The 19,176-nt window shown below is 50.7% G+C and overlaps 9 protein-coding genes across 9 annotated transcripts; 2 read left to right on the plus strand and 7 right to left on the minus strand.

Annotated features, from left to right (window-relative positions):
• Window positions 1–88: 88 nt before the first annotated feature.
• PFICI_03393 (uncharacterized protein) lies at window positions 89–933 on the minus strand (the record flags this gene model as incomplete). The annotated part of the gene is made up of 3 exons (XM_007831974.1): window positions 89–218; window positions 274–835; window positions 891–933. 3 exons carry the CDS (start codon window positions 931–933, stop codon window positions 89–91), a joined length of 735 nt encoding a protein of 244 aa, XP_007830165.1.
• Window positions 934–2,379: 1,446 nt separating this feature from the next.
• On the plus strand, window positions 2,380–3,806 carry PFICI_03394 (uncharacterized protein; the record flags this gene model as incomplete). Its single annotated transcript, XM_007831975.1, has 6 exons — window positions 2,380–2,401; window positions 2,457–2,508; window positions 2,578–2,710; window positions 2,776–3,069; window positions 3,178–3,484; window positions 3,607–3,806. The coding sequence occupies 6 exons, from the start codon at window positions 2,380–2,382 to the stop codon at window positions 3,804–3,806; spliced, it is 1,008 nt and encodes a 335-aa protein (XP_007830166.1).
• A 1,218-nt stretch (window positions 3,807–5,024) lies between these two features.
• Window positions 5,025–6,615, plus strand: PFICI_03395 (uncharacterized protein; the record flags this gene model as incomplete). The annotated part of the gene is made up of 3 exons (XM_007831976.1): window positions 5,025–5,973; window positions 6,036–6,150; window positions 6,219–6,615. 3 exons carry the CDS (start codon window positions 5,025–5,027, stop codon window positions 6,613–6,615), a joined length of 1,461 nt encoding a protein of 486 aa, XP_007830167.1.
• A 64-nt stretch (window positions 6,616–6,679) lies between these two features.
• On the minus strand, window positions 6,680–7,189 carry PFICI_03396 (uncharacterized protein; the record flags this gene model as incomplete). Its single annotated transcript, XM_007831977.1, has 1 exon — window positions 6,680–7,189. One exon carries the CDS (start codon window positions 7,187–7,189, stop codon window positions 6,680–6,682), a length of 510 nt encoding a protein of 169 aa, XP_007830168.1.
• Window positions 7,190–7,383: 194 nt separating this feature from the next.
• Window positions 7,384–8,076, minus strand: PFICI_03397 (uncharacterized protein; the record flags this gene model as incomplete). Its single annotated transcript, XM_007831978.1, has 2 exons — window positions 7,384–7,542; window positions 7,603–8,076. The coding sequence occupies 2 exons, from the start codon at window positions 8,074–8,076 to the stop codon at window positions 7,384–7,386; spliced, it is 633 nt and encodes a 210-aa protein (XP_007830169.1).
• A 913-nt stretch (window positions 8,077–8,989) lies between these two features.
• PFICI_03398 (uncharacterized protein) lies at window positions 8,990–10,532 on the minus strand (the record flags this gene model as incomplete). Its single annotated transcript, XM_007831979.1, has 7 exons — window positions 8,990–9,037; window positions 9,113–9,620; window positions 9,679–9,744; window positions 9,798–9,852; window positions 9,909–10,045; window positions 10,102–10,301; window positions 10,383–10,532. The coding sequence occupies 7 exons, from the start codon at window positions 10,530–10,532 to the stop codon at window positions 8,990–8,992; spliced, it is 1,164 nt and encodes a 387-aa protein (XP_007830170.1).
• Window positions 10,533–11,883: 1,351 nt separating this feature from the next.
• On the minus strand, window positions 11,884–12,444 carry PFICI_03399 (uncharacterized protein; the record flags this gene model as incomplete). The annotated part of the gene is made up of 1 exon (XM_007831980.1): window positions 11,884–12,444. The coding sequence occupies one exon, from the start codon at window positions 12,442–12,444 to the stop codon at window positions 11,884–11,886; it is 561 nt and encodes a 186-aa protein (XP_007830171.1).
• A 274-nt stretch (window positions 12,445–12,718) lies between these two features.
• PFICI_03400 (uncharacterized protein) lies at window positions 12,719–13,869 on the minus strand (the record flags this gene model as incomplete). Its single annotated transcript, XM_007831981.1, has 3 exons — window positions 12,719–12,905; window positions 12,976–13,348; window positions 13,551–13,869. 3 exons carry the CDS (start codon window positions 13,867–13,869, stop codon window positions 12,719–12,721), a joined length of 879 nt encoding a protein of 292 aa, XP_007830172.1.
• A 777-nt stretch (window positions 13,870–14,646) lies between these two features.
• On the minus strand, window positions 14,647–18,132 carry PFICI_03401 (uncharacterized protein; the record flags this gene model as incomplete). Its single annotated transcript, XM_007831982.1, has 3 exons — window positions 14,647–16,616; window positions 16,670–17,863; window positions 18,006–18,132. 3 exons carry the CDS (start codon window positions 18,130–18,132, stop codon window positions 14,647–14,649), a joined length of 3,291 nt encoding a protein of 1,096 aa, XP_007830173.1.
• Window positions 18,133–19,176: the final 1,044 nt, after the last annotated feature.

Below are 19,176 nucleotides of genomic sequence, written 5' to 3' on the forward strand. Positions count from 1 at the left end.
GCCATCACAGTAGAGGATTGGGAGTTTTCGTACGAGCAAAGGGCACCATCATGGCAGTCTTGTAAATTCGTATCACTTTTGACTACATTTATGCCTTTGTACTAGCTGCAACAATGCCATCGGCCAGGGCCGGGAGACTGTCAGCGACAACGTCCATTTCGCCAAAGACATCTTCACACTGCTCCAATTCCCACTCGGACACCCAGGCACCCTTGAAACTAATGATACAAGTCAGCAAGGAGGATCAGCAATGTTCATTGTGGTGATACATACCCAGACTTGCGTGCCGCGGCGGCATCCCACATGTGCCCAGCGGCGAACCAAGTGACACGGTTCTCGGCCGGGAACTTGTCCAGGACGTATTTGTAGCAAGCAGGCGAGGGCTTGCCGACGCCAATCTCGTCACACGAGACAAAGTTGGCCTTGGGAAAGTCAATGCCGGCGGCGCTAAAGTAGCCGGTGACGCGCGAGACGTCGCCCGAGGTCAGGGCCCAGACGGTGAAGCCGGCGTCGCGCAGCTTGGCAAAGCACTCGGTGAGGCCGGCCCGGGGCTTGAGCGTCTTGTACGCGGCCAGCAGGAACTCGCGGTCCTCGTCGGTGCAGAGCTTGCGCGGCTCCTTGACGCCCGCTTGCCACAGCGTGCGGTAAAAGATGCCCCGGAACACGGTCCAGTAGACTTTGTAGTTGCCCGACAGGCTGAGGTATGTGTATTCCTTTTCGCCCGCCTCCATCCAGGCGTAGCCGAAAATGCGGGAGCCAATGTTGAGCTCTCTCAAACGGTCGCCGATGCGGGCTTCAATGGCTTCGTAAAATGCTTCGTAGGAAACACATGTGCCTAAGGGTCACTGATGAGAAACTGTCGCCCATTAATGGCGAGTTATTTCACTTACCTACAACGTCGAAAACGACGTGCTTGTTATCCGATGCAGCCATGTTTTATAAATGGGTATACAAAAGAGCAATTACGTTTGGAACAATTAAAAAAAAAAAGGTGTGAAAAGAAAGCAACGTTGATTACTATGTTATCCAAGTAGACTAGGAAATTAGAAGCTATTGCGCGCTTTAATAGTAAATGAAAGCCCCCGACTGAGTGGTCATCCAGGTTCACCATATTTTATTCTCACGTCTCATCGGGCTCCGTATTCACACTCTCGGGGGCATACGATCTTGCGGCAGTGAGACGCGCGGGGAAAGCCGATAGCTCACGATAACCCCGCGAATGGGCTTTCGGACCCGCGACGGAAGTGCTTTGTATTCCCCCCCAGCAGCCAGCGGGCGGGTGCCCAAATTTCAGGTCTGGTAGTGCAGAATACTCGCTGTGCTAGCAGGTTTGTAGGCTAGTAGCGCTACGTTACGATAAGGGGTCCCCTCCCTAATCCTGGATTGGCAGGCTTGCCAGCAAGCCTGCCAGTCACTTCAATTGTAATTCTGTATTATTATAACCTTCATCTAGGGTAGAGACCAACGATAATGTAGCTTGGCATGCGGACGACTTTCTTACCCCAGGTGCGGATGTGGGACCTATTAGATAACGGGGCCCTCCCATAGGTATGTATTCAATCGCGTACGTACGTGAATGGAATCCGTGATTGGGATCGCGACTTTTGGTGCGGATGTTGAGGCGCTACCGATATCGGCACTTGTGTGCGACCGGGCGTTTCTTTGTTCGCGTTTCCTGGCCCGTTGTTTTTGATTTGCATGGTGCTTGCATCGGCCAAACCTTCTATAATGAGTAGAGACGGGGTGCTGGCTAAGTAGACCAGATAGAAAGAGAGAGCTTGATGAGGGGACATTCGGGGAAAGAGCTCTTGGAAGCCGGATTATGTTGTTATTGTTGCGCAATAAAGGTGCCCGGCCCCTCCCGCCAGGTCAACGCGTAATGTATGTAAGACGTCCTGTGCATATGTGCTATGATGTTTATGATGATGATTCAATGTACCTACACTTGTGCGACCACAGAACTCCAACGCTTAGGCACGGGCAGGCGCGGTAAGCACACACTCTTTGTATGTACACATTGTAAGTACTGTAGGCAGGTCCTTTTCCTCCGACCGATACTTGCCTCGGGCGATCCAGCGGGGTTGATGGGCAGTGCAAAAGGAAGGAGACTTTATAGTCCCGCATCTATTTCGGGTTGTTGTTGTTGGTACATGCTGTATTGGGTGCGAAGTCGGCCAAGGTGGTTTCGATAGGTTGCAAGTAGTACCGTACGGTAGTTCAAAGGTCGACAGCTTTGTTGAATATAGTTCGGTAGCTACTGTCGTCGCAGGGTCCTCAAATCCTGTCCAAAAGTTTCCTGCCTCTCTCTCTCTCGCTTTCCGACTCTTTTTGTGCTCATCTACTTGTCTGCCTCTATCTATTTATATGAAATCGCCAACCATGAGTATTGTGCTTGTTACTGGTGAGGTGACCCGAGCTGGATTGGGCTGTTTGAGATTCTTACTCGCTATGATTAGGAGGTAGCGGGTTTATCGCTGCGCATATCATAAGGACCCTATTGCAAAACAGGTACGCTGAAAGGTCCACGTTCCATGACTTCTCTTTTACTGACGGGAACCCTTATTTCCATCGATGCAGCTACACAGTGGTCACTACCGTCCGGTCGCCAGCCAAGGGCAACAATGTCCTTACCAGCCATGCAGATATCTCCAATGGCAAGCTCTCATATCTTGTAGTGAGCGACATTACCAACCCAAAAGCTTTTGAACATGTGAGTATGCACCTGTTAGTCAATTGGTGCACAAGAATTGGCTGGCTGATAACGCAAACACCCAGGTTTTCCGTCGAGGAATTCCTTTTTCTGCCGTGTTCCACACGGCATCCCCCTTTCACGACAACTTTGTGGACCCGGTTGAGGGTCTATTGAAGCCGGCCATCAGTGGTACAAAGAATATACTACACGCAATCAAGGCCTATGCGCCTACTTGCAAAAGAGTGGTTATTACATCGAGCTTCGCAGCCATCGTCAACCCTAACCGGCCGCCCAAAATCTACGATGAATCGTCGTGGAACCCCGTATCATGGGATGAGGCCGTTACAGACCGCACCAAGGCGTACCGTGGAAGCAAAGTGAGTAGTAGTACTTTATCCTAGACCGCAGTTCTTTGTAATAGCGTTGAAAATCTCTTTTTGCAAGTTTGGAGCCGCTCGCTGACTATAGTTATCCACCCCTAAAAGACGTTTGCGGAAAGGGCCGGGTGGGAGTTTGTACAAGCAGAAAAGCCAGGTTTCGATCTCGTCACCATCAACCCGCCACTAGTATACGGGCCAGTAGTGCACCACCTATCTACGCTGAATAATCTCAATACCTCGAACCAGAGGATACGGGACTTTATTCAAGGCAGATATTCGATGCAGGCATTGCCCCCGACTGGGACTTTTCTATGGGTGGACGTCAGAGATGTTGCATTGGCACACATGAGAGCAATCCAAGTCCCCGAAGCCGGCAATAAGCGCTTCTTTGTGGTTGCCGGTCACTGTTCAAGTAAGTACCTACCTACTCGGAAAACATTCGATGTCATCCCACTGCTTCTCTGCCACCCACAAGAGAGAGAGAGACAATGACAAGGAAAAACAAGAAATTGACATAAACTTATGTACGCCCAGACAAGAGGATTTGCGACGTTATCCGGCAGACACACCCAAAACTATCTTCGCTACTGCCAGACAACGCCATTGACGACTTTCCCAGAGACGTCTATGGCTATAATAATGCTAGAGCCCAAGATATACTGGGTGTCAAGTTCCGACCGTTGGAGGAATGCATCAAAGACACGGCGGCCTCCCTGTTGGATCTAGGCGCTTGATTCCCCCCTCTCCCGATCCGATTTCCCATCCATCCCACACCCCCTGTTCTAGATGCATGCACAAAACAAAAACAAAAAAAGTGCCCCCTAAATTAGCGTACGGGAGACCTTATCTGCCTGCCAGTTAAGCTTTGCCCTGCAGCATCGTGAATACCTACACTGGGTGAGATGGATGGCAGCCGAATGTACCATTTAATACAATGATAGCGAGCATCGAACAATTAGCGCAAGTAAACCTCGGGAGGTCACTGCTACGTCCATATTCAATACAGCCATTTCTTTTCATTCTTTTGCACTTTATGCCAGTAAACAACTAGTACAGAGTATGCCAATGTGAATAAAGACCCAAGCCGGTCATCGGGAACATCTAACCTAGAAAAAAGTCCAAGATCCGGCCCGCAGGTAAGGGACGAATCAAAACGTGGGGAAATGATTAGAGAGAAGAAAAGAAAACAAAATCGCTCACAAGTGGCTTCTCAAATTCGCTAGAGACGGTTTTAAGCTTAGTCGCATTGCTGTTTGGGCTTTATGGTCTGAATGATGATCGCATTCTTACCGGCCCACCAAACGTCCCGCTTGAACCGGTTGTTTGCGATTTTTACTGGTTGAACCCTTTATCGGCCGCCGTATGTAATTTGATCTTTTGTTCCAAGTTTCTCGTTTTCCCCCAGAATTTCGGCGGCTTCCACGAACCCAATTGCTTGGAATCTGTTCCGACTAGACAGTGCCAAGCTTCAATCCTTATATCGTACTTTGTACAGTGGCTCTTTTCTGGATCCAGTCTTTATTCTGAGTGTGATGGCTTACACGTGCAGTCAACACCAGAGAATACCTCCTCCATGCCGCCCGCCATGGCTTTTACAGAGGCCATGGCCATGCCCCATTGCCAAGAACACCTGCCTCTGCAACACTGACTGTCATTCATATTCCAAACTTGCCATGCACGATTTCTTTCTATTTCAAGAATGCATGCCAATTGTAGCAATGCGCATTGCTTAAAAGTCCCATGTCTGCAATTTCACGATGCCCACAATGCCAAGATGCCCGACTGGGATGGTACTCCTGTCATTCCGAAAGCGTTCTTATCTTTGGAAAACATAAAGATGGGCCGAATTCCGTGTAGGAGCATGTAGGAGGGAGACCTTGATGGTGAGAGCAGCAACATACGATACTGGCAGCCTCGTGTCCCCCCTCGTGGTCGCGTAATAACACATCAACATGGCTCCAAAGGCTCTCTTCAGCCTGCTCAACATCCTGTCCCGGATGCAAACGGGACTGACGAGTGACTCGCCGACCTCTGCTGCAAACATAACCGTGGATGTGAGCCAGACCTTTCAGACCATCCGGGGCTTGGGGTACTCTGAGGCGTTCCAGCGCGCGCAATGGGTCTACAATACCATGTCGGACGAGCGCCAGCAGGAGATGTTTGATCTCCTCCACGACCCCGTTACGGGCGCGGGCTTCTCCATCCTGCGCATCGGCATCGGCTCGTCGGTCGACAGCTCGGGCGACCACATGAACTCGATCCAGCCGCTCTCGCCGGGGACCCCCGACGCTGCGGCTTCGTACGTGTGGGACCGCAACGACAGCAGCCAGGTTTGGTGGGCGCACGAGGCGCAGAAGCGCGGCGTCAACCTGTTCTACGGCAACTCGTGGGGCGCCGATGCCTACATGAAGAGCAACAACAACACGGACAATGGGGGCTACCTGTGCGGCGTCAACGGCACCGACTGCGCGACCGGCGACTGGCGCCAGCAGTACGCCGACAAGCTGGTCCAGTGGGTCAAGTACTATGCCGACGAGGGCATCAACATTACGCACCTGGGCCCCCTCAATGAGCCCGACATCTCCGTCACGTACGCGTCCATGGAGGCCGACGGGTACCAGACGACGGATATGCTCAAGGTGCTGGCGCCCACCATGGAAGAGGCTGGGCTGGGCGACGTGCAGATTACCTGCTGCGACTGGGCTGGTTGGGAAAACGGACGCGAGATTCTGGCGCAGATGCAGGAATCCGGTGGCGAAGAGCTAACCGGAGTCATCTCGTCGCACGTATACGGCCAGCCACTCGGAGATCCATTCGACACGGACAAGGAAGTGTGGCAGACGGAGTGGGCGGAGCTTTCTTCGTATTTTGACCAGCCTTGGTACTCGGTCGAAGGAGACAGTAAGTGCTTTTTAATGATCAAACCACCATGACTGACCACTTGCTGACCTACGACAAAACAGCGCGAGGTACTTATGGAGGAGGCGAGGGACTGACATGGGCAAACCGTATCCTGCAAGGCTTCACAGTCGCCAATGTTTCTGCCTTTATCAACTGGATGGGTGCGCAGCCATCAAAGTGCGTAGTAATCTTTGGGGTTCCTGAATGCATAACACGTTTGATGAAGTTCGCTAACGCCCAAGCAGTGCCGCCACTCCTCTGATCCGGACCATCAATGACACCAACATCATCTCCAAGCGCTACTACGCCTACGCCGCCTTTGGGCGTTATGCCCGTCCCGGGTCCGAGAGGGTCTACGCCAGCTCCAGTGTGGCCAACATTACAGTGGCCGCATTCAAGTCGACCGAGGGTTTCGCGTCGGGCGGCAACTTGGCCTTGCAAATCATCAACAATGCCGACGACGACGCCTCGGTCCCAATCACAGTTGAAAACATCACGCAGGTCAACAATGCTACTGCGTACTTGGTGAACAATGATTATGACCTGGCCGAGAGCTCGGATCTTTTGGAGTACGACGGCGCCAGCTTGACTGCCACTGTTCCCGCGCGGTCACTAGTAGTGGTTGCAATCGATTCTACATGAAAAGAAGCTTAGAGCACCATCTTGGCGAGTCGAACCATAATATGATACCATTTGCCTTTTTCTTTCAGAATTCGTCCTCGTAGCCCTCGTCGTCCTCAATTGGTGGATATCGGTCTTGGAAGGTGAGGATGGCCTGAAGACCGCACTCTTCAATATGAAGCCTCACGTCCTCCATCCGCCGGCGCTCATCCGGAAGTGGCAAGCTGTGGTGGAAGCTGTCGGTATACCAAAGAATCTCAATCTCCTGCAGAGCGACTTGGCAGGACTTTTTCCTATGGAAAACTGCGCTCGCGAATAGCTTTAGCCATTCCTGTATTCGCTCGATGAAATATGACTGTGGGCCATGTCGGGAACTGCTTGCACTGCAATTCATGACGAGTCTCTTCAGATTTGCCAGTGCCCAGCTCTCACAGGCGACATGCGCGGTAGGCAATAAACTCGACGAGCAGATCTCGAGTGTATCCAGGGCGGTAAAGTGGTTGATGTTGAATTCGTCAAATGCCTCGGTTCCCATTTGGCGGATGCGCAATACTCGAAGAGTGGTGGCGTGATGTGAGAGTATGTCGACAAGCATTGGGTAATTCCATTTACAGCAATTCTCCCACCTCAGCCTTGGCAGCCGAAAACATGTCAGCTTTGCAAGTTCCCCATTGACACAGAGTTTACTATCATTGTAGGACCATGACTTGGGATCGTAAAACCAAACAAGGGATCATGTTCTTCGACCGCGAGGATCAAACAATGAAATGACGGCATGATTTTGAGTACTCACAGATAGTCCCAGGTGAGGCCCCCGGAAGCGAGCTCGTCAATACTGAATACTGTCAAACTCTTTGGCCATAACAAAAAGTTGCGAAGAGCATCTGGCGATCCAAACTTGAATCGGCTCACGTGCAGCTCATCAAAACCAGCTGATCCTTCGAGGCCCTATACGACGGCGGCTTGTTAGAACAAGATGAACTCTGATCAAACCGTGCAAGGACTCACGGGAGGTGGTGCTGCAATCTTTGGGTCTTCCACAACATATCTATCCCCTCTTCGACTCGACTCATCCCAGATTCTGCTTATGTTGCGCACGCTTTCTATATCCAGCCTCTTGAGATTGGGAAAATCTTGTACAACGTCGATTGCATTCTTGAAGCCAATCTCTCCCCTTCCCAAGAGGGATACTCGCTTGGCATAGGAAACGCAATGCGGAGCAATCTTGAGGCACTCCCTCGTTCTCTGGCTGCGAACGCGCGCCTTGTGCCCAGGCTGTTTCCAAAGCGGATCCTGATCCCAGTCGTCATTCTGGAAAGTAACATGCGACCAGACAATGGGCTGGGCAAGCGTGTAGAATCGCTTGCAAGTCAGTGCGAGCGGCCAGGTCAATTGATAGGGAGCCTCAGGGAGTACGATCTCATTGAAAATCTTGAGAAGAATCTCATTGGGGACCTGGAAAATCAACCCTTGTTGTGCCATGTTCTTCAGATGGTGAGATGTGAAGAGCGTACAGACTCTAGAGACAATGACGACGATTCAGAGAGCGGGCAAGAAAATTGGTTGGCTTTTTGCTTTGAACGAGTCATACAGCTGCGATGCGGAAGCTTGACTTTGTATTAATAAAGTTGCAATGATGATGGTTTACGTCTGCGCGGCCAAGCATCTCATCAGGTGAACCCAATGTTCAACATTGTTGTTGTTGTTGCGCATCGCTTTAAATGCATCCAAGTGGCCCCAGGCAGCAGTATTCTCACAGCAGTCCAATTGTGCATACATAAATGGGCATGTGGTCGGTCCGGGCCGCGAACCAACAGCGCTAAGCGAGCAGCCGCCCATAATGTAGCAGACAGAAGGTTTCTATCTACAGAACCTCGAGCGATTGCCTTGCCGACCAGTTTCCCCCATCCGAGGCACAAAAGAAAAAGGATTCGAATCAATTGGATCTGATTAGTTTATTTATAGTAGCAAAGGAAGTACTTATGTTGGCAAGTCTACACACAGGCCCTGCATATCCTCCCGTGTGCATCATAGTCAGCAAGCCAAGGGATCCAAGTAAGGGGGCGTGAAAGCTCTTTGCTAGCTTTGCTCCCGGACCAGTTTGCAAAGATATGCTCATATCCAAAAGCAAGAGAATTCCCCAGTCTAGTCATGGCAAGACTAAAGAGACTGAGCAGAAAGAGAAAGGATGCCCGAGTAGCATCAGTACTGCTAAAAGGAAACATTCGTTCGAGACTGTGGTGGTATCGTAATTCGTATATTCGAGAAAGTAGGAGACGTCGCCGTAGAGTTTGGTATTATCTAAGTCTATGATTTATGCCCATTATGACTTGTCCGTCGTTGGGGTAGTATTATGTTGTATAGGTGAGAGGCCGTATGCTTTTGTTCCCCTTGATTATGGTTTCAGTGATTTATCCTTATTGTCGGATATGGAAAACGTGTTCTAGCGGAGTCCACATGTGTTAGCATCTCGCTTCTTGCGCCGATATGTGGATATTCGTGCAATGTAAACACTTACAACGACCCAAATCTGTCCGTCATCTGCTGTTTTACGATCTTGCTCGCTCGAGTTGATCGACGTCTCCTTGTCGTGACTCTCGTGGGGCACCAATACCGGGAGATGGTTATCATCAACGATTCTTTCCTCGCTGCCGCCGCCACCCACGGTTGTCCAGCCGTTGCCGTTGCGACTCTTCAAGACATTCGACCGGCGCTCAGACCTCCGATCCATTGGGCCCAGGGGCAGTCCGCTGACTCCACTGCCAAGATTATATGGTGTCACCTTGCTCCTGTCCCGCTTGGATCGCTGACTGCTGAGGAGGTCGTCGAGGAAGGTCGTGACCCAGAAGATGAGTGGCTTCAAGACGGGAATGTTGACCGCAAGAATGGCGACAAATGTCTCGCGGATCGACCAAATTGTGCCCAGACTGATCGAAGTCGGGTCGCTCAAGCACAGGATGCATCTTAGTAGCGCAGCTATAATGATGAAGAATCCCAAAGACAGCCAAAATCCACACAGAACCTTTCTGTTGGGGGTGTTAGTAACGATGCGAGTCTGTGTATTCATACTGAGGATTTCCCTACCTCCGAAGTGGCATTTTGACCGCCCATAGCAAGGGCATTGGAATGTATAGGATGACCAAATCAGTGCTATAATTACTATTAGAGCTGCCGCAAAATGTGGGAGGCAGAGGTTAACTTACGTCACATTAGTAACAATGAGAGCCAGATAATTCGGTACGTTGAGTGCGCAGGCGTCTATGTCGTGTCAATATCTTCCAAGGCCATGACGTTGTCTTGCGAATATTTCTTACCACCGGGGTATGGGTACACCTGCCAATTCTTGTGAAAGGGCATGCAGCGGGTGAGGCAGACCATGATGGTGGCGATGTACGCAAGGACCGTCATCACGGACGCAATCTTGACGAGACGTTGCTGCTCGAGTTGGAACCTGTTACAAGTTGAGTAAAAAGGTACAACGGAAATCAACAATCGTTGGCAACGTACGTGAGTCGTTGGTACACAAACAGCATACATCCCTTCATGCAGAAGATCATGGTAACGTAGAGACACCATCCTGCCAAGAGGCATTTGCTTCCAATCTCAATCCTCTTGATCTCGTCGTCGGTAAGGGTCAGGGCCTTTGCGTCGGTCATTCCAGTGATGCTGCCATATTCGCTAATCATCTGCAGCATGCACAAGACTCCCTGCGGGTAAAAATAAATAAGCTCAGAGTGTCCCTCTTTGAAATTTTTCCGATTGGACAGAAAGAATAATGTCCATCATACCGTCCATAATGGTACAGCAAAGGCGGCAATGTAGTCGTCGCCAGCCCAGTCCCATCCAACCACGCTGCATCGGTACCCGATGCGTATGATGATAATAAGCAAGCTTATTGCGTACTCTATCCAAGCTTCTGTCGTGTATGGGTTATACATGGCGGTGAAAGCCCCCGGGCTGCAGAATGCCCCATAGATTGCCTGAAAGCAATGACTGGTTCCGCCAGGTTGGGTCAGGCCAAGAAAACTTTGTTGTGCTCTCTCCTTCTTAAAAGGAAGCTCGGTAATCGCGGTTGTTATGTGAAAGTTGAAACTTTAAAAAATGAGCATGGGATTTCTTTCAAAAAACCACAGGAATTGCCCCCTTCAAGAGGACTACCCCCTGCTCTCCGATAGCTACTCTTCTGGGAATATTCTCTTCAGCTCTCAATATTTCCGTGCTCAAATTTCTGATAAGGTCCATCACCATGGATGCAACAATCGCCTAGTCAGGTCCCGAGGGCCGAATGCCCATTAGTGTTGGAGTAGTGCTGGCGTGAAGAAAGTGACACACGGGTAGAGCCGCAGATAACTACCTCTTCGGGTGTTTTGTGTCCTGGCTCAGGGGCAATAGGGTTCGCTCTAATGCTATGCCTGTGTGGTGAAGAGGTCCTTATGTCCCTGGATCCCCAAGCGAGTCTTTGGATATTGCGTGGAGGGTATCCAGTTGTGGTGAGCTAGTGGGCCTCAGCTGCGGATGCGGCGATGATACCTCCGCAGTGTTGAGCAAGATGCCCGCACTTGGACCTCATTTTTGGCCCATGTGGGATCAGCGTGTGGTGATTGCAAGGTTGATGCCAAGATTATGACTCCTGGTTCTTCAACAAGCACGCGAGTCAGGACCGACAGCAAAAGCGTCCCAAGACGGCGGAACTGCGCCAGAGATGCCGACTGGAAGAGACTTTGCTAGGCGCACTGCATCTCACATGATAGTTCATTTTGGTGAATTATGCTACGCCAAAAAGCATGCAAAATAGCCTCGACTCTTACGCAAGCGGTTGCTTTACTACTGAGCCTCTAGTCGAACGGTTTGGAAGCCCTAGTTTGATGGTTTGAGAGAATCAGGGTCTGGCAAACTCCAATTCTTGTCACCATTTGTTGATGGAGAAGCACGCTAATAGCCCTATTACTAGCAATCCTACCTGAGTCATGGGAATAAATCACCTCAAACTCAATTCTCCTCACTCGAAACAAGACTAGGAACAGCATAATATGTCAAGGGCCTGCAGTTTATGCTTTGAAGCTGTCCCGGGATCGTCTCACGGACGGACAGGATGAAGAGCCATTAGAAAGCCAATATCATGACCGAGTCAACAAACAGATGCAAGGCAGCCCAACCGTATTTCTGTGAAGCTTCGACTCCATAGAAACACCCAATATCGCATGGTACTAGTCATTGTGGCGCCTGGGGGGATGCCGTTAGCAAGAAAGGGCGGAAAATTTGGGAATATGTCGACTTATTATACACTCACTACGGGAACCCGGGAACAGCTCCCCGGCGACTACGTCTCCGACGTCTCCTGCCTCGGCGATGATGACGGCTGCCACCTGTTGCGAAACCAGGCCATCCTGGCCATGGGGGATTTCCCCACCCGTTGTCGTCTTCGTCGCTGCTGCTGCTGCTACAGCAGTAGTCGCTGGTGTCCGAGTCGCTGCTCTCCTCCTCGTGGTAGTGGCACCAGCCGGCGTACCGGCCCTTGGCCTGGGCCTCGGCGGTACAACCCGGCGCGTGACAGGTATGAGCGACGCAAAACTGCCCGTTCGCAATAACCTCGCCGTTGCAGTTCCTCGACTGGCACATGTGCGCCGCGCAGTACCTCTTCTGATCTTCGACTTCGGCGCCACACCCGCCCTGATACCGACAAGTATGAAGCGCACAGAATTTGCCGCCGTTAAAAGTGCGTTCAGCACAGTTGCTCTGGGCGCAGGTATGTTTGGCGCAAAACGCCCCAAAGCCCAGTACAAATTGCAGCGCGTTGCCGGTCGGGTTCAGCGCCGCCATGAGCGTCGGGATCGGCACCGTCTCGTCCATCACCCGGCGCTGGCCCGGGCAGCTAGGGACGGTGCACTTGTGGCTGCTGCAGTATGTTGACAAGGGCACCCGGATGCCTTGGCAGTCGTTGCTGGCCAAGCAGATGTGGTCGTTGCAACGGCGTCCATTGGCCACCTTGGGCTTGTCGCAGCCTGGTGCATCGCAGGGCCTTAGGTCTATTGCCAGACGATTAGTGACTGTCTAGATGAACTTTGCTAAGTAGGACCAAGAGGCTTACGGTCTTCACACTTGTTTTGTCGATCTCCGCTGCCATTCACAAAGCGGAAATTATTACAACCAGCCTCAACACACCGTTCATGCTTGTCGCAATAGCCTCCTTTCTGTTGGTCTCCCTGGCTAGCACAATTGGTTGGCGGTAAATACTCGCGGCAGATATGGTAAAGGCAATATCCGGACTTGGCTGGCGCAAACGACTCCCTGGTGCATTGGTCGACTTTGCACTCATGGTCAGCGTCGCTGCAGAACAGAGAGCCGGCTGTGCTAGATCTCTTGTTATTGCATCCAACAAACCGACAAATATGCTTCTCACACGCGGTCGAGGTGCCATGGCGCGGCTCGTCGCAATCATGCCCAAAGGCGCAATAGTGGTCCTTGCAATATGGCAACGGTCCGCGACCATCGGACAGTTGGACGTCTTGATTGCATGTCGCTGCTTTGCACTGCCTATGCCTTGCGCAGTATTTCGTCACGGCATCATCACCAGGCGTGACTGGCTCGAGGCATGTTGCAAAGGCGCACGTGTGTTTTTCGCATCTGTTGAGAGCGCTATCCGACATCTCGAGACAGTCGGCCTCGACGCAAGTGTGCTTGAGGCAGTACTTGGAGTTGAGACTCGCACTCTTTATTTCTTTTTGATTCTTGCAACCATCCTTGACACATCCGTCTATATACACGTTAGTCTGAAGCTATATCATCGTGAATGTTGCGCCAAACGTACGATCTAAGCACCAAGGTGATCTTTTCGTTTTGCCTATGAGCTTGGGAATGTTGCCGCACCTAGGATGACTACATTCCTTGTCTGTGTGTAGCTTCTGTCAGCTCGTAATCCTTTGGGGAAATTTGTCTACATAGACAGGATCACGTACGAATGTCACAAAGAGGTTCGTCCCTTTTGGTCGGATTCTTGCACGGCTGGCCATGGTCCCAGTGACGGCAAGCGTGATCGCTGCAATAAGGTGATGCCAGAAACCCATAATTTCGACCTTTGGCATACGCCTCAGACTGGCTCTTGCACCCCTTGTAGGCGCAAAAGTGCCAAGTCTTATAACCCTTTTTGGAGTCGTCCTTGGAAACTTTCTTGGAGCCAGATTTGCCAAAGAGGCGTGTACCAGGTGGAGGGCCGACACCGTGACGGTGATTTGATTTTTGGAGAGCCTCAAAGAAGCTCTGGAATAACCCAGGCATGATGAATACCCGGCGCAAGAGAAGCCAACGATTAAAAGGGGTTTCCACTTGTAAATCAGCTCGACAAACCTGAAATTTCGACTCGCCCCTGCATAAAGAATGCTCGTGCTTGATATATTCTGTATTTATATTTGCTTCGGACTCGAGAAGTCAAGAATGGTAATGAGTCAACCGGCCCAGCGTGTGGCGGTGAAAGAAAGGTCAATCGCGTTCAAGAGTTTGCTATCCGGCATGTCGCACAGCTACGTAGCCGAGACGAGGCGATCGAAACGAATTAGATGAGTGTTGATCAAGCAAACAGCATGTCCGCGTAACAAAGTGCGAAATATCCCGGCGGATTTCGACCATGTCATAGAATATTGCCATGTTCTCAATGGTCCACACGGAAACGTTGTTTCTTACAGCTGGTGTATTTGTGTGTCCTTCAGACCGGGATACGTTTGAAAGTTCTCCCCGTACCAAAGACTAGTCGATAATCTTGGCTGGATCACAGGCATTCGTAGGTCTGGTCGGCAACAGACCGCTTCTTGTGCACCGCTAGATTGGACCATGATGAGCGTTGCCAATTGGAGCTCGACAGGGACTGACATTTGTGGCCCAATTCAATATTTTATTTGTTTCCTACAGGAACAAGCACGACACGCGAGGAATCGTGTCTGGGGTATCATTTACGTACACATCATCGTTACTGAGATCCAGTTATGAAACCTACCGCGATATTGCGGTTCCAAAAAGTCCTCCTCGCCACAGCTATAAAGCTTTTTTAATGGATCCTTGTTAACTCGTTGGCTGTGCTGCAACGGCGGCCGAGGCTGCGAGCAAGGCAGCCTCAATACTCTGGTCCTGGCTCTCGGCACTGTTCTCTTGGCTCATGAAACGTTTCAGTTCCAACAAGCCGGCCTCCTCTTCGTTCAAAGGCTCGTGCTTGATTCCATGATCTTCTGGTTTCGGGGGCGCAGGAGCTGGGGCTTGTGGCTGGGACTGTGTCTGAGCCTGTTGTTGCGCCTGCAGTTGAGCTGGTTGAGCTTGCTGAACCTGAGGCTGAGCGTGTGTTTGAGGTTGCGCGTGAGCTGCTGACGCTGGCTGGTGCTGCAAGAGGGGATGTGGCTGTGGTTGATGCTGAGGCTGATGTTGAGGTTGATGTTGTGCTGGCTGAGGCTGTATTGGCTTTTGCTGCTGTTGCTGCAGTGGAGTATGTGAGACATGCTGCTGTGGCTGTGGTTGAACTTGTCTTGGTGGTTGTTGTGGCTGCTGCTGCAGTGGTCGCTGCGTCTGCGGCTGGCCAGAATGCTGAAGCCGTTGGTGCTGCTGGTGCAGGGGTGTCTGACCATGCGCGGGAGCGGCTGGTCGTTGGTGATTGTGCAGTGTTTGCTGTTGCGAGTTTTGCGGTTGCAGTGACGGTTGCTGGCTTGGCTGCGGCTTCAATGGCACTTGATTCTGCGCATGATGAGGCGGCCTCGGTGCCACCTGTTGCATATGGTGCGGGTGTGCAGGCTGGCCAGATACGTGAGCCTTCTGACCAGCTTGAGCCAACTGAATATGCTGCGAGTTGTGCACAGAATGTGCTGGAGAATGGGCTGGTACATGACCAGACGCCGTCCTCTGCAGCTGAGCAGCATGTGACATGGTTGGGTGCGCGTGGCTGTGGTGAACCACTTGGCCAGGAACTCCAGGTTTCGAAGGTGACGGTTTTGGCTGAGGCCTTGCCGGATTGCCATTGTGTAGACTGCCCAAAGCCATGGTGGCACTGACGCGAGCCTGATCATCAGGATCTGATGTGAGCCTGGCCCGCTCCTCGGCCTCTTTCCTTGCAGCCTGTGTAGGTGCACGAGTCTTCAGCTCGCCCGTAACACACTGAAGGTAGTAGGGCATTTCCGAATTCGTCTTCAAGAAGAACAACTTCAAGTTTCGTGCCTTGTCTTTGAGTTGAACCTGCGTGCGGTCGGCGAGAATGGTGCTCATCCGCCCCTGTTGACCGAACAAACTCAAGATCTGAGACCAATGGGGACCTTTTACCATGTCCAGTCCCATCATTAGAGCCTTTTCTTCCTCGGGACTCCAAGGCCGTCGCGTTGAATGTGAGCCCTCTCTGCGAGCATGAGTGCTAGATCGTGCGGCTGCAGCTTGTCTGGCTCTCTCATATAGGATCTCTGAGGAAGCATGCTGACCTGGGGGTAGCTCGACCCTGTCTGAACCCTGTGCCTGTTGTACATTACCATTGGCCTGCTGAGAGTAGGCATAGTACTGCTGCTGTTGCGCTGGTTGTTGCGCTGCTTGTTGCTGTGGCTGATGAGACACATGTTGGCTAGTTGACGTTCCATTCGTGTTTTGCTGAACTGTCGTCGGGTGGTACTGATTCCGCTGCATGGTCTGCAAGGCCAGATTGGTGGCGCGCATGGCGCTCTCGCTCGTAGACAGAACCGCTGGAGACATTTCGGTCGAGCCTGAGCCTTGTGCTTGCTCGGATGCATATGATATAAGGGCAGCGAGATCTTCAGTCACGACATTGTTGGCAGTTCCATTCGTTCCTACAGCTTCTTGTGCGGCCTTTGCTGCTTCAGCGATAGCTGCATCGATATCGAAGCTATCAAGGCCGTTGACACCATCAAATAAGCCAGCACTCTCAGCATCAGCCGACACACTGGTTGGGCTAGATCCCAACTTCTCAATATTTCCCATGTGCTTATCGAGGTATGTGCTGAGCTCGTCCAGAAAAGCTTCATAGGTGTATTGCTGGCTCAAGGCCACTATTTCCCTTGTCAGTGACGTGCGAGCAATGCATAGAAGATGATTCACTTACGAATACTATTCTGATCATGGGACTCATTCAATAGCATTGCCTTTCTGGTCTCAGCATCAGCGAGAAATTTGCTCTCAGATTGAGCCAACGGTAAGTCGGGATGGTGTTTCTTGAGGGAGTCCTCTTGTCCGGTCACAAAGAGCTCTTCCAGTATTTGATGTCTGGGTTTGGACTGCTCAGACTCGAGCAGAGTCAAGAACATTTGCGTCTTGAGGCCAAGGTACAAATCAGCTTCCTCAGTAGCCATTTGCTGCCCCCCAGCCACAAATGTACTGAGAAAGCTCGTGTTCAAATCAGGCCAGCCGAGCTCATTAGCGCCAAACATGCTTGCGCACGAAGTAGCCAAATTAGCTATTCGGATAATCTCCCGATCTTCGGGGCTGCTGATGTCGAGTTGATCTGGATAAAGTAGAGGAAAGTCCTCTGACAATTGTTTCCGCAGGGAATCGAAGAAGGATCTTAGCAACACGTATTCCTTGCCCACAGTGCTGTTATCTGGGTCGTTGAGTGCTGTAATTGTGTCCTCTAAAGGTTGTTCAGACAGGGCTATGAGAATGTCAACAGCCACTTTGCCCAAGGTTGGCAGTATATATGTCTGTCGTGTGTATTGCGCCCGATTGCTCCATATAGTGGTCTTCTTTGGCGTAGCTTGGAGCGACGCAGACAAGTCCGGCAGCGTCAAAGAGTCGTTTCCACTGTCGTGGTTCAACAAATCCCCATTTGTGTCTAGATCTCCACCAGTCTCCAGGCCGTTGGTTATACTCGCCATGATGCTGTTCAAGTCCAGATCGTGATGAGCATGATCCTCGTCGCCGCCAATGCCATTGACGTCTGTGTGGAAATCGGAGGCGGGATGGTCCTGCGATACCTGATCTGCCAAGGCAGCCTCTTGAGCTGCTTGGATCATTTTGGTAATCTCGTCCATATCAGCTACATTGTCATGGTCTATGTCGGTCATCGGTTCGGTATCAGCAACTGGCGTCGGGTCCAGTTCTGTCGTCGGCTCTATGCCTAGGTCTGGTAGGGGAAGAGGATCAGATTTGGAAAGGCTCTGGTCATCAACGTCTATCTTTTGTCGTTTCTCGTTGCTTGTCTCTGCATCTTCATTCGGAGATCGAGCGCGCTTCATGGGCGAGGGAGGAGCAACTTCAGGCGAGACAGGCTCGGGCTTGATCTCCATCTTCACCTCGGGGCCTGGCAGATGACGAACGGGTTAGCACGACTTTGGAATGCTAGGGATACATGATTGAATGCTCTGGTTGATTGAAGTAGTGCAAAATATAAAGTCCTTCAGCCATTTAGGCCGTTGCTCGAGGAGTGCCTGCTTTGTACATACTCTTTGGAGGTTCTTGCTGTTCTTGCTGCTCCGGATGATCTGGTTGCTTTGGCTGCTCCGGCGGCTCTTGCGACGAAGCCGCCGCAGCTGCAGCTGCCGCCTCAATAGCAGCACTGAGTTCGTCCATGTCGCATACAAAGGGAAGAACAAGATCCGGTCATAGAGTGACCACCGGACACTCTCACGAAGAATGCGACGGCGTCGCTAATCGGGGGGCTGGGCTATTCGCTTGGGTGAAGGTAGATGGCGACCAAAAATTTGGACGGCATGCCGATCGCGATGCCCTGAAAACTTGCCCCGGCGATAAGATAAGATGCGATACACAAGTTATGGATTGAGATGTCCCCAGCACAAGTGAACCTGGTTTTATCGACTCGTAATTCGGCAATGAACCTTTATTGTTTTACCATAATATTGCGAGCGTTTCTGATTATTTTGTCAATGTCCTTTTCTTTTTTTTTTTGATTTCAAAGTGATTGAATGGATTGGCTCTGCAATACCTAGCCTTGGGTATAATGGGAGATTGTAAATTGCCATGCAAGCTAAGATAAGCAGAACAATTTAGTGGAGCAGAGGGGTAATGTCTAATCTGTGCTGGCCGTCTGGTACCTGAATGTCAGACAGCATCATATTCATACCTAGCTACAATACATTACCCACTTCCTAGTACATCCACCAAACAAATGTCACAAAACCAACTGGGTACTATCATGAGCTCTGGAAATTACGCGTGGGCTTGTGTTGTTAATTATTTCAAAACATGCGGAGGAAAAAAGCTCTGCAATCACTGATATACTGTACCAGGCACTTTAATGAACTAGGGAAAAAATTTGGCCCTAGCATTATCAGAGTCTTCTTGGTGACAAGCAGAGCGGCTGGTCCACTGTTCGTACTGCTATACGGAGCACCAGAGGCCAAACTGTTGAAAGCCCCCGATTTTGCCCTATACGCTCACCCTACCGTGGCTATAACAAGAAAATCATGATAAATTATAACATTGAAAAAAAATAAGAAATAAGAATTTAAAAAAAAAATAATTTTTTACTTTTATTTTTATTTTTTTATTTTTTTATTTTCTTTTTTCTTTCTTTTTCTTTTTTTCTTTCTTTTTCTTTCTTTTCTTTCTTTTCTTTTCTTTTTCTTTTTCTTTTCTTTTCTTTCTTTCTTTCTT

Source organism: Pestalotiopsis fici (genome assembly GCF_000516985.1).
Source record: "Pestalotiopsis fici W106-1 unplaced genomic scaffold PFICI_Scf_2, whole genome shotgun sequence".
NCBI lineage: Eukaryota > Fungi > Ascomycota > Sordariomycetes > Amphisphaeriales > Sporocadaceae > Pestalotiopsis > Pestalotiopsis fici.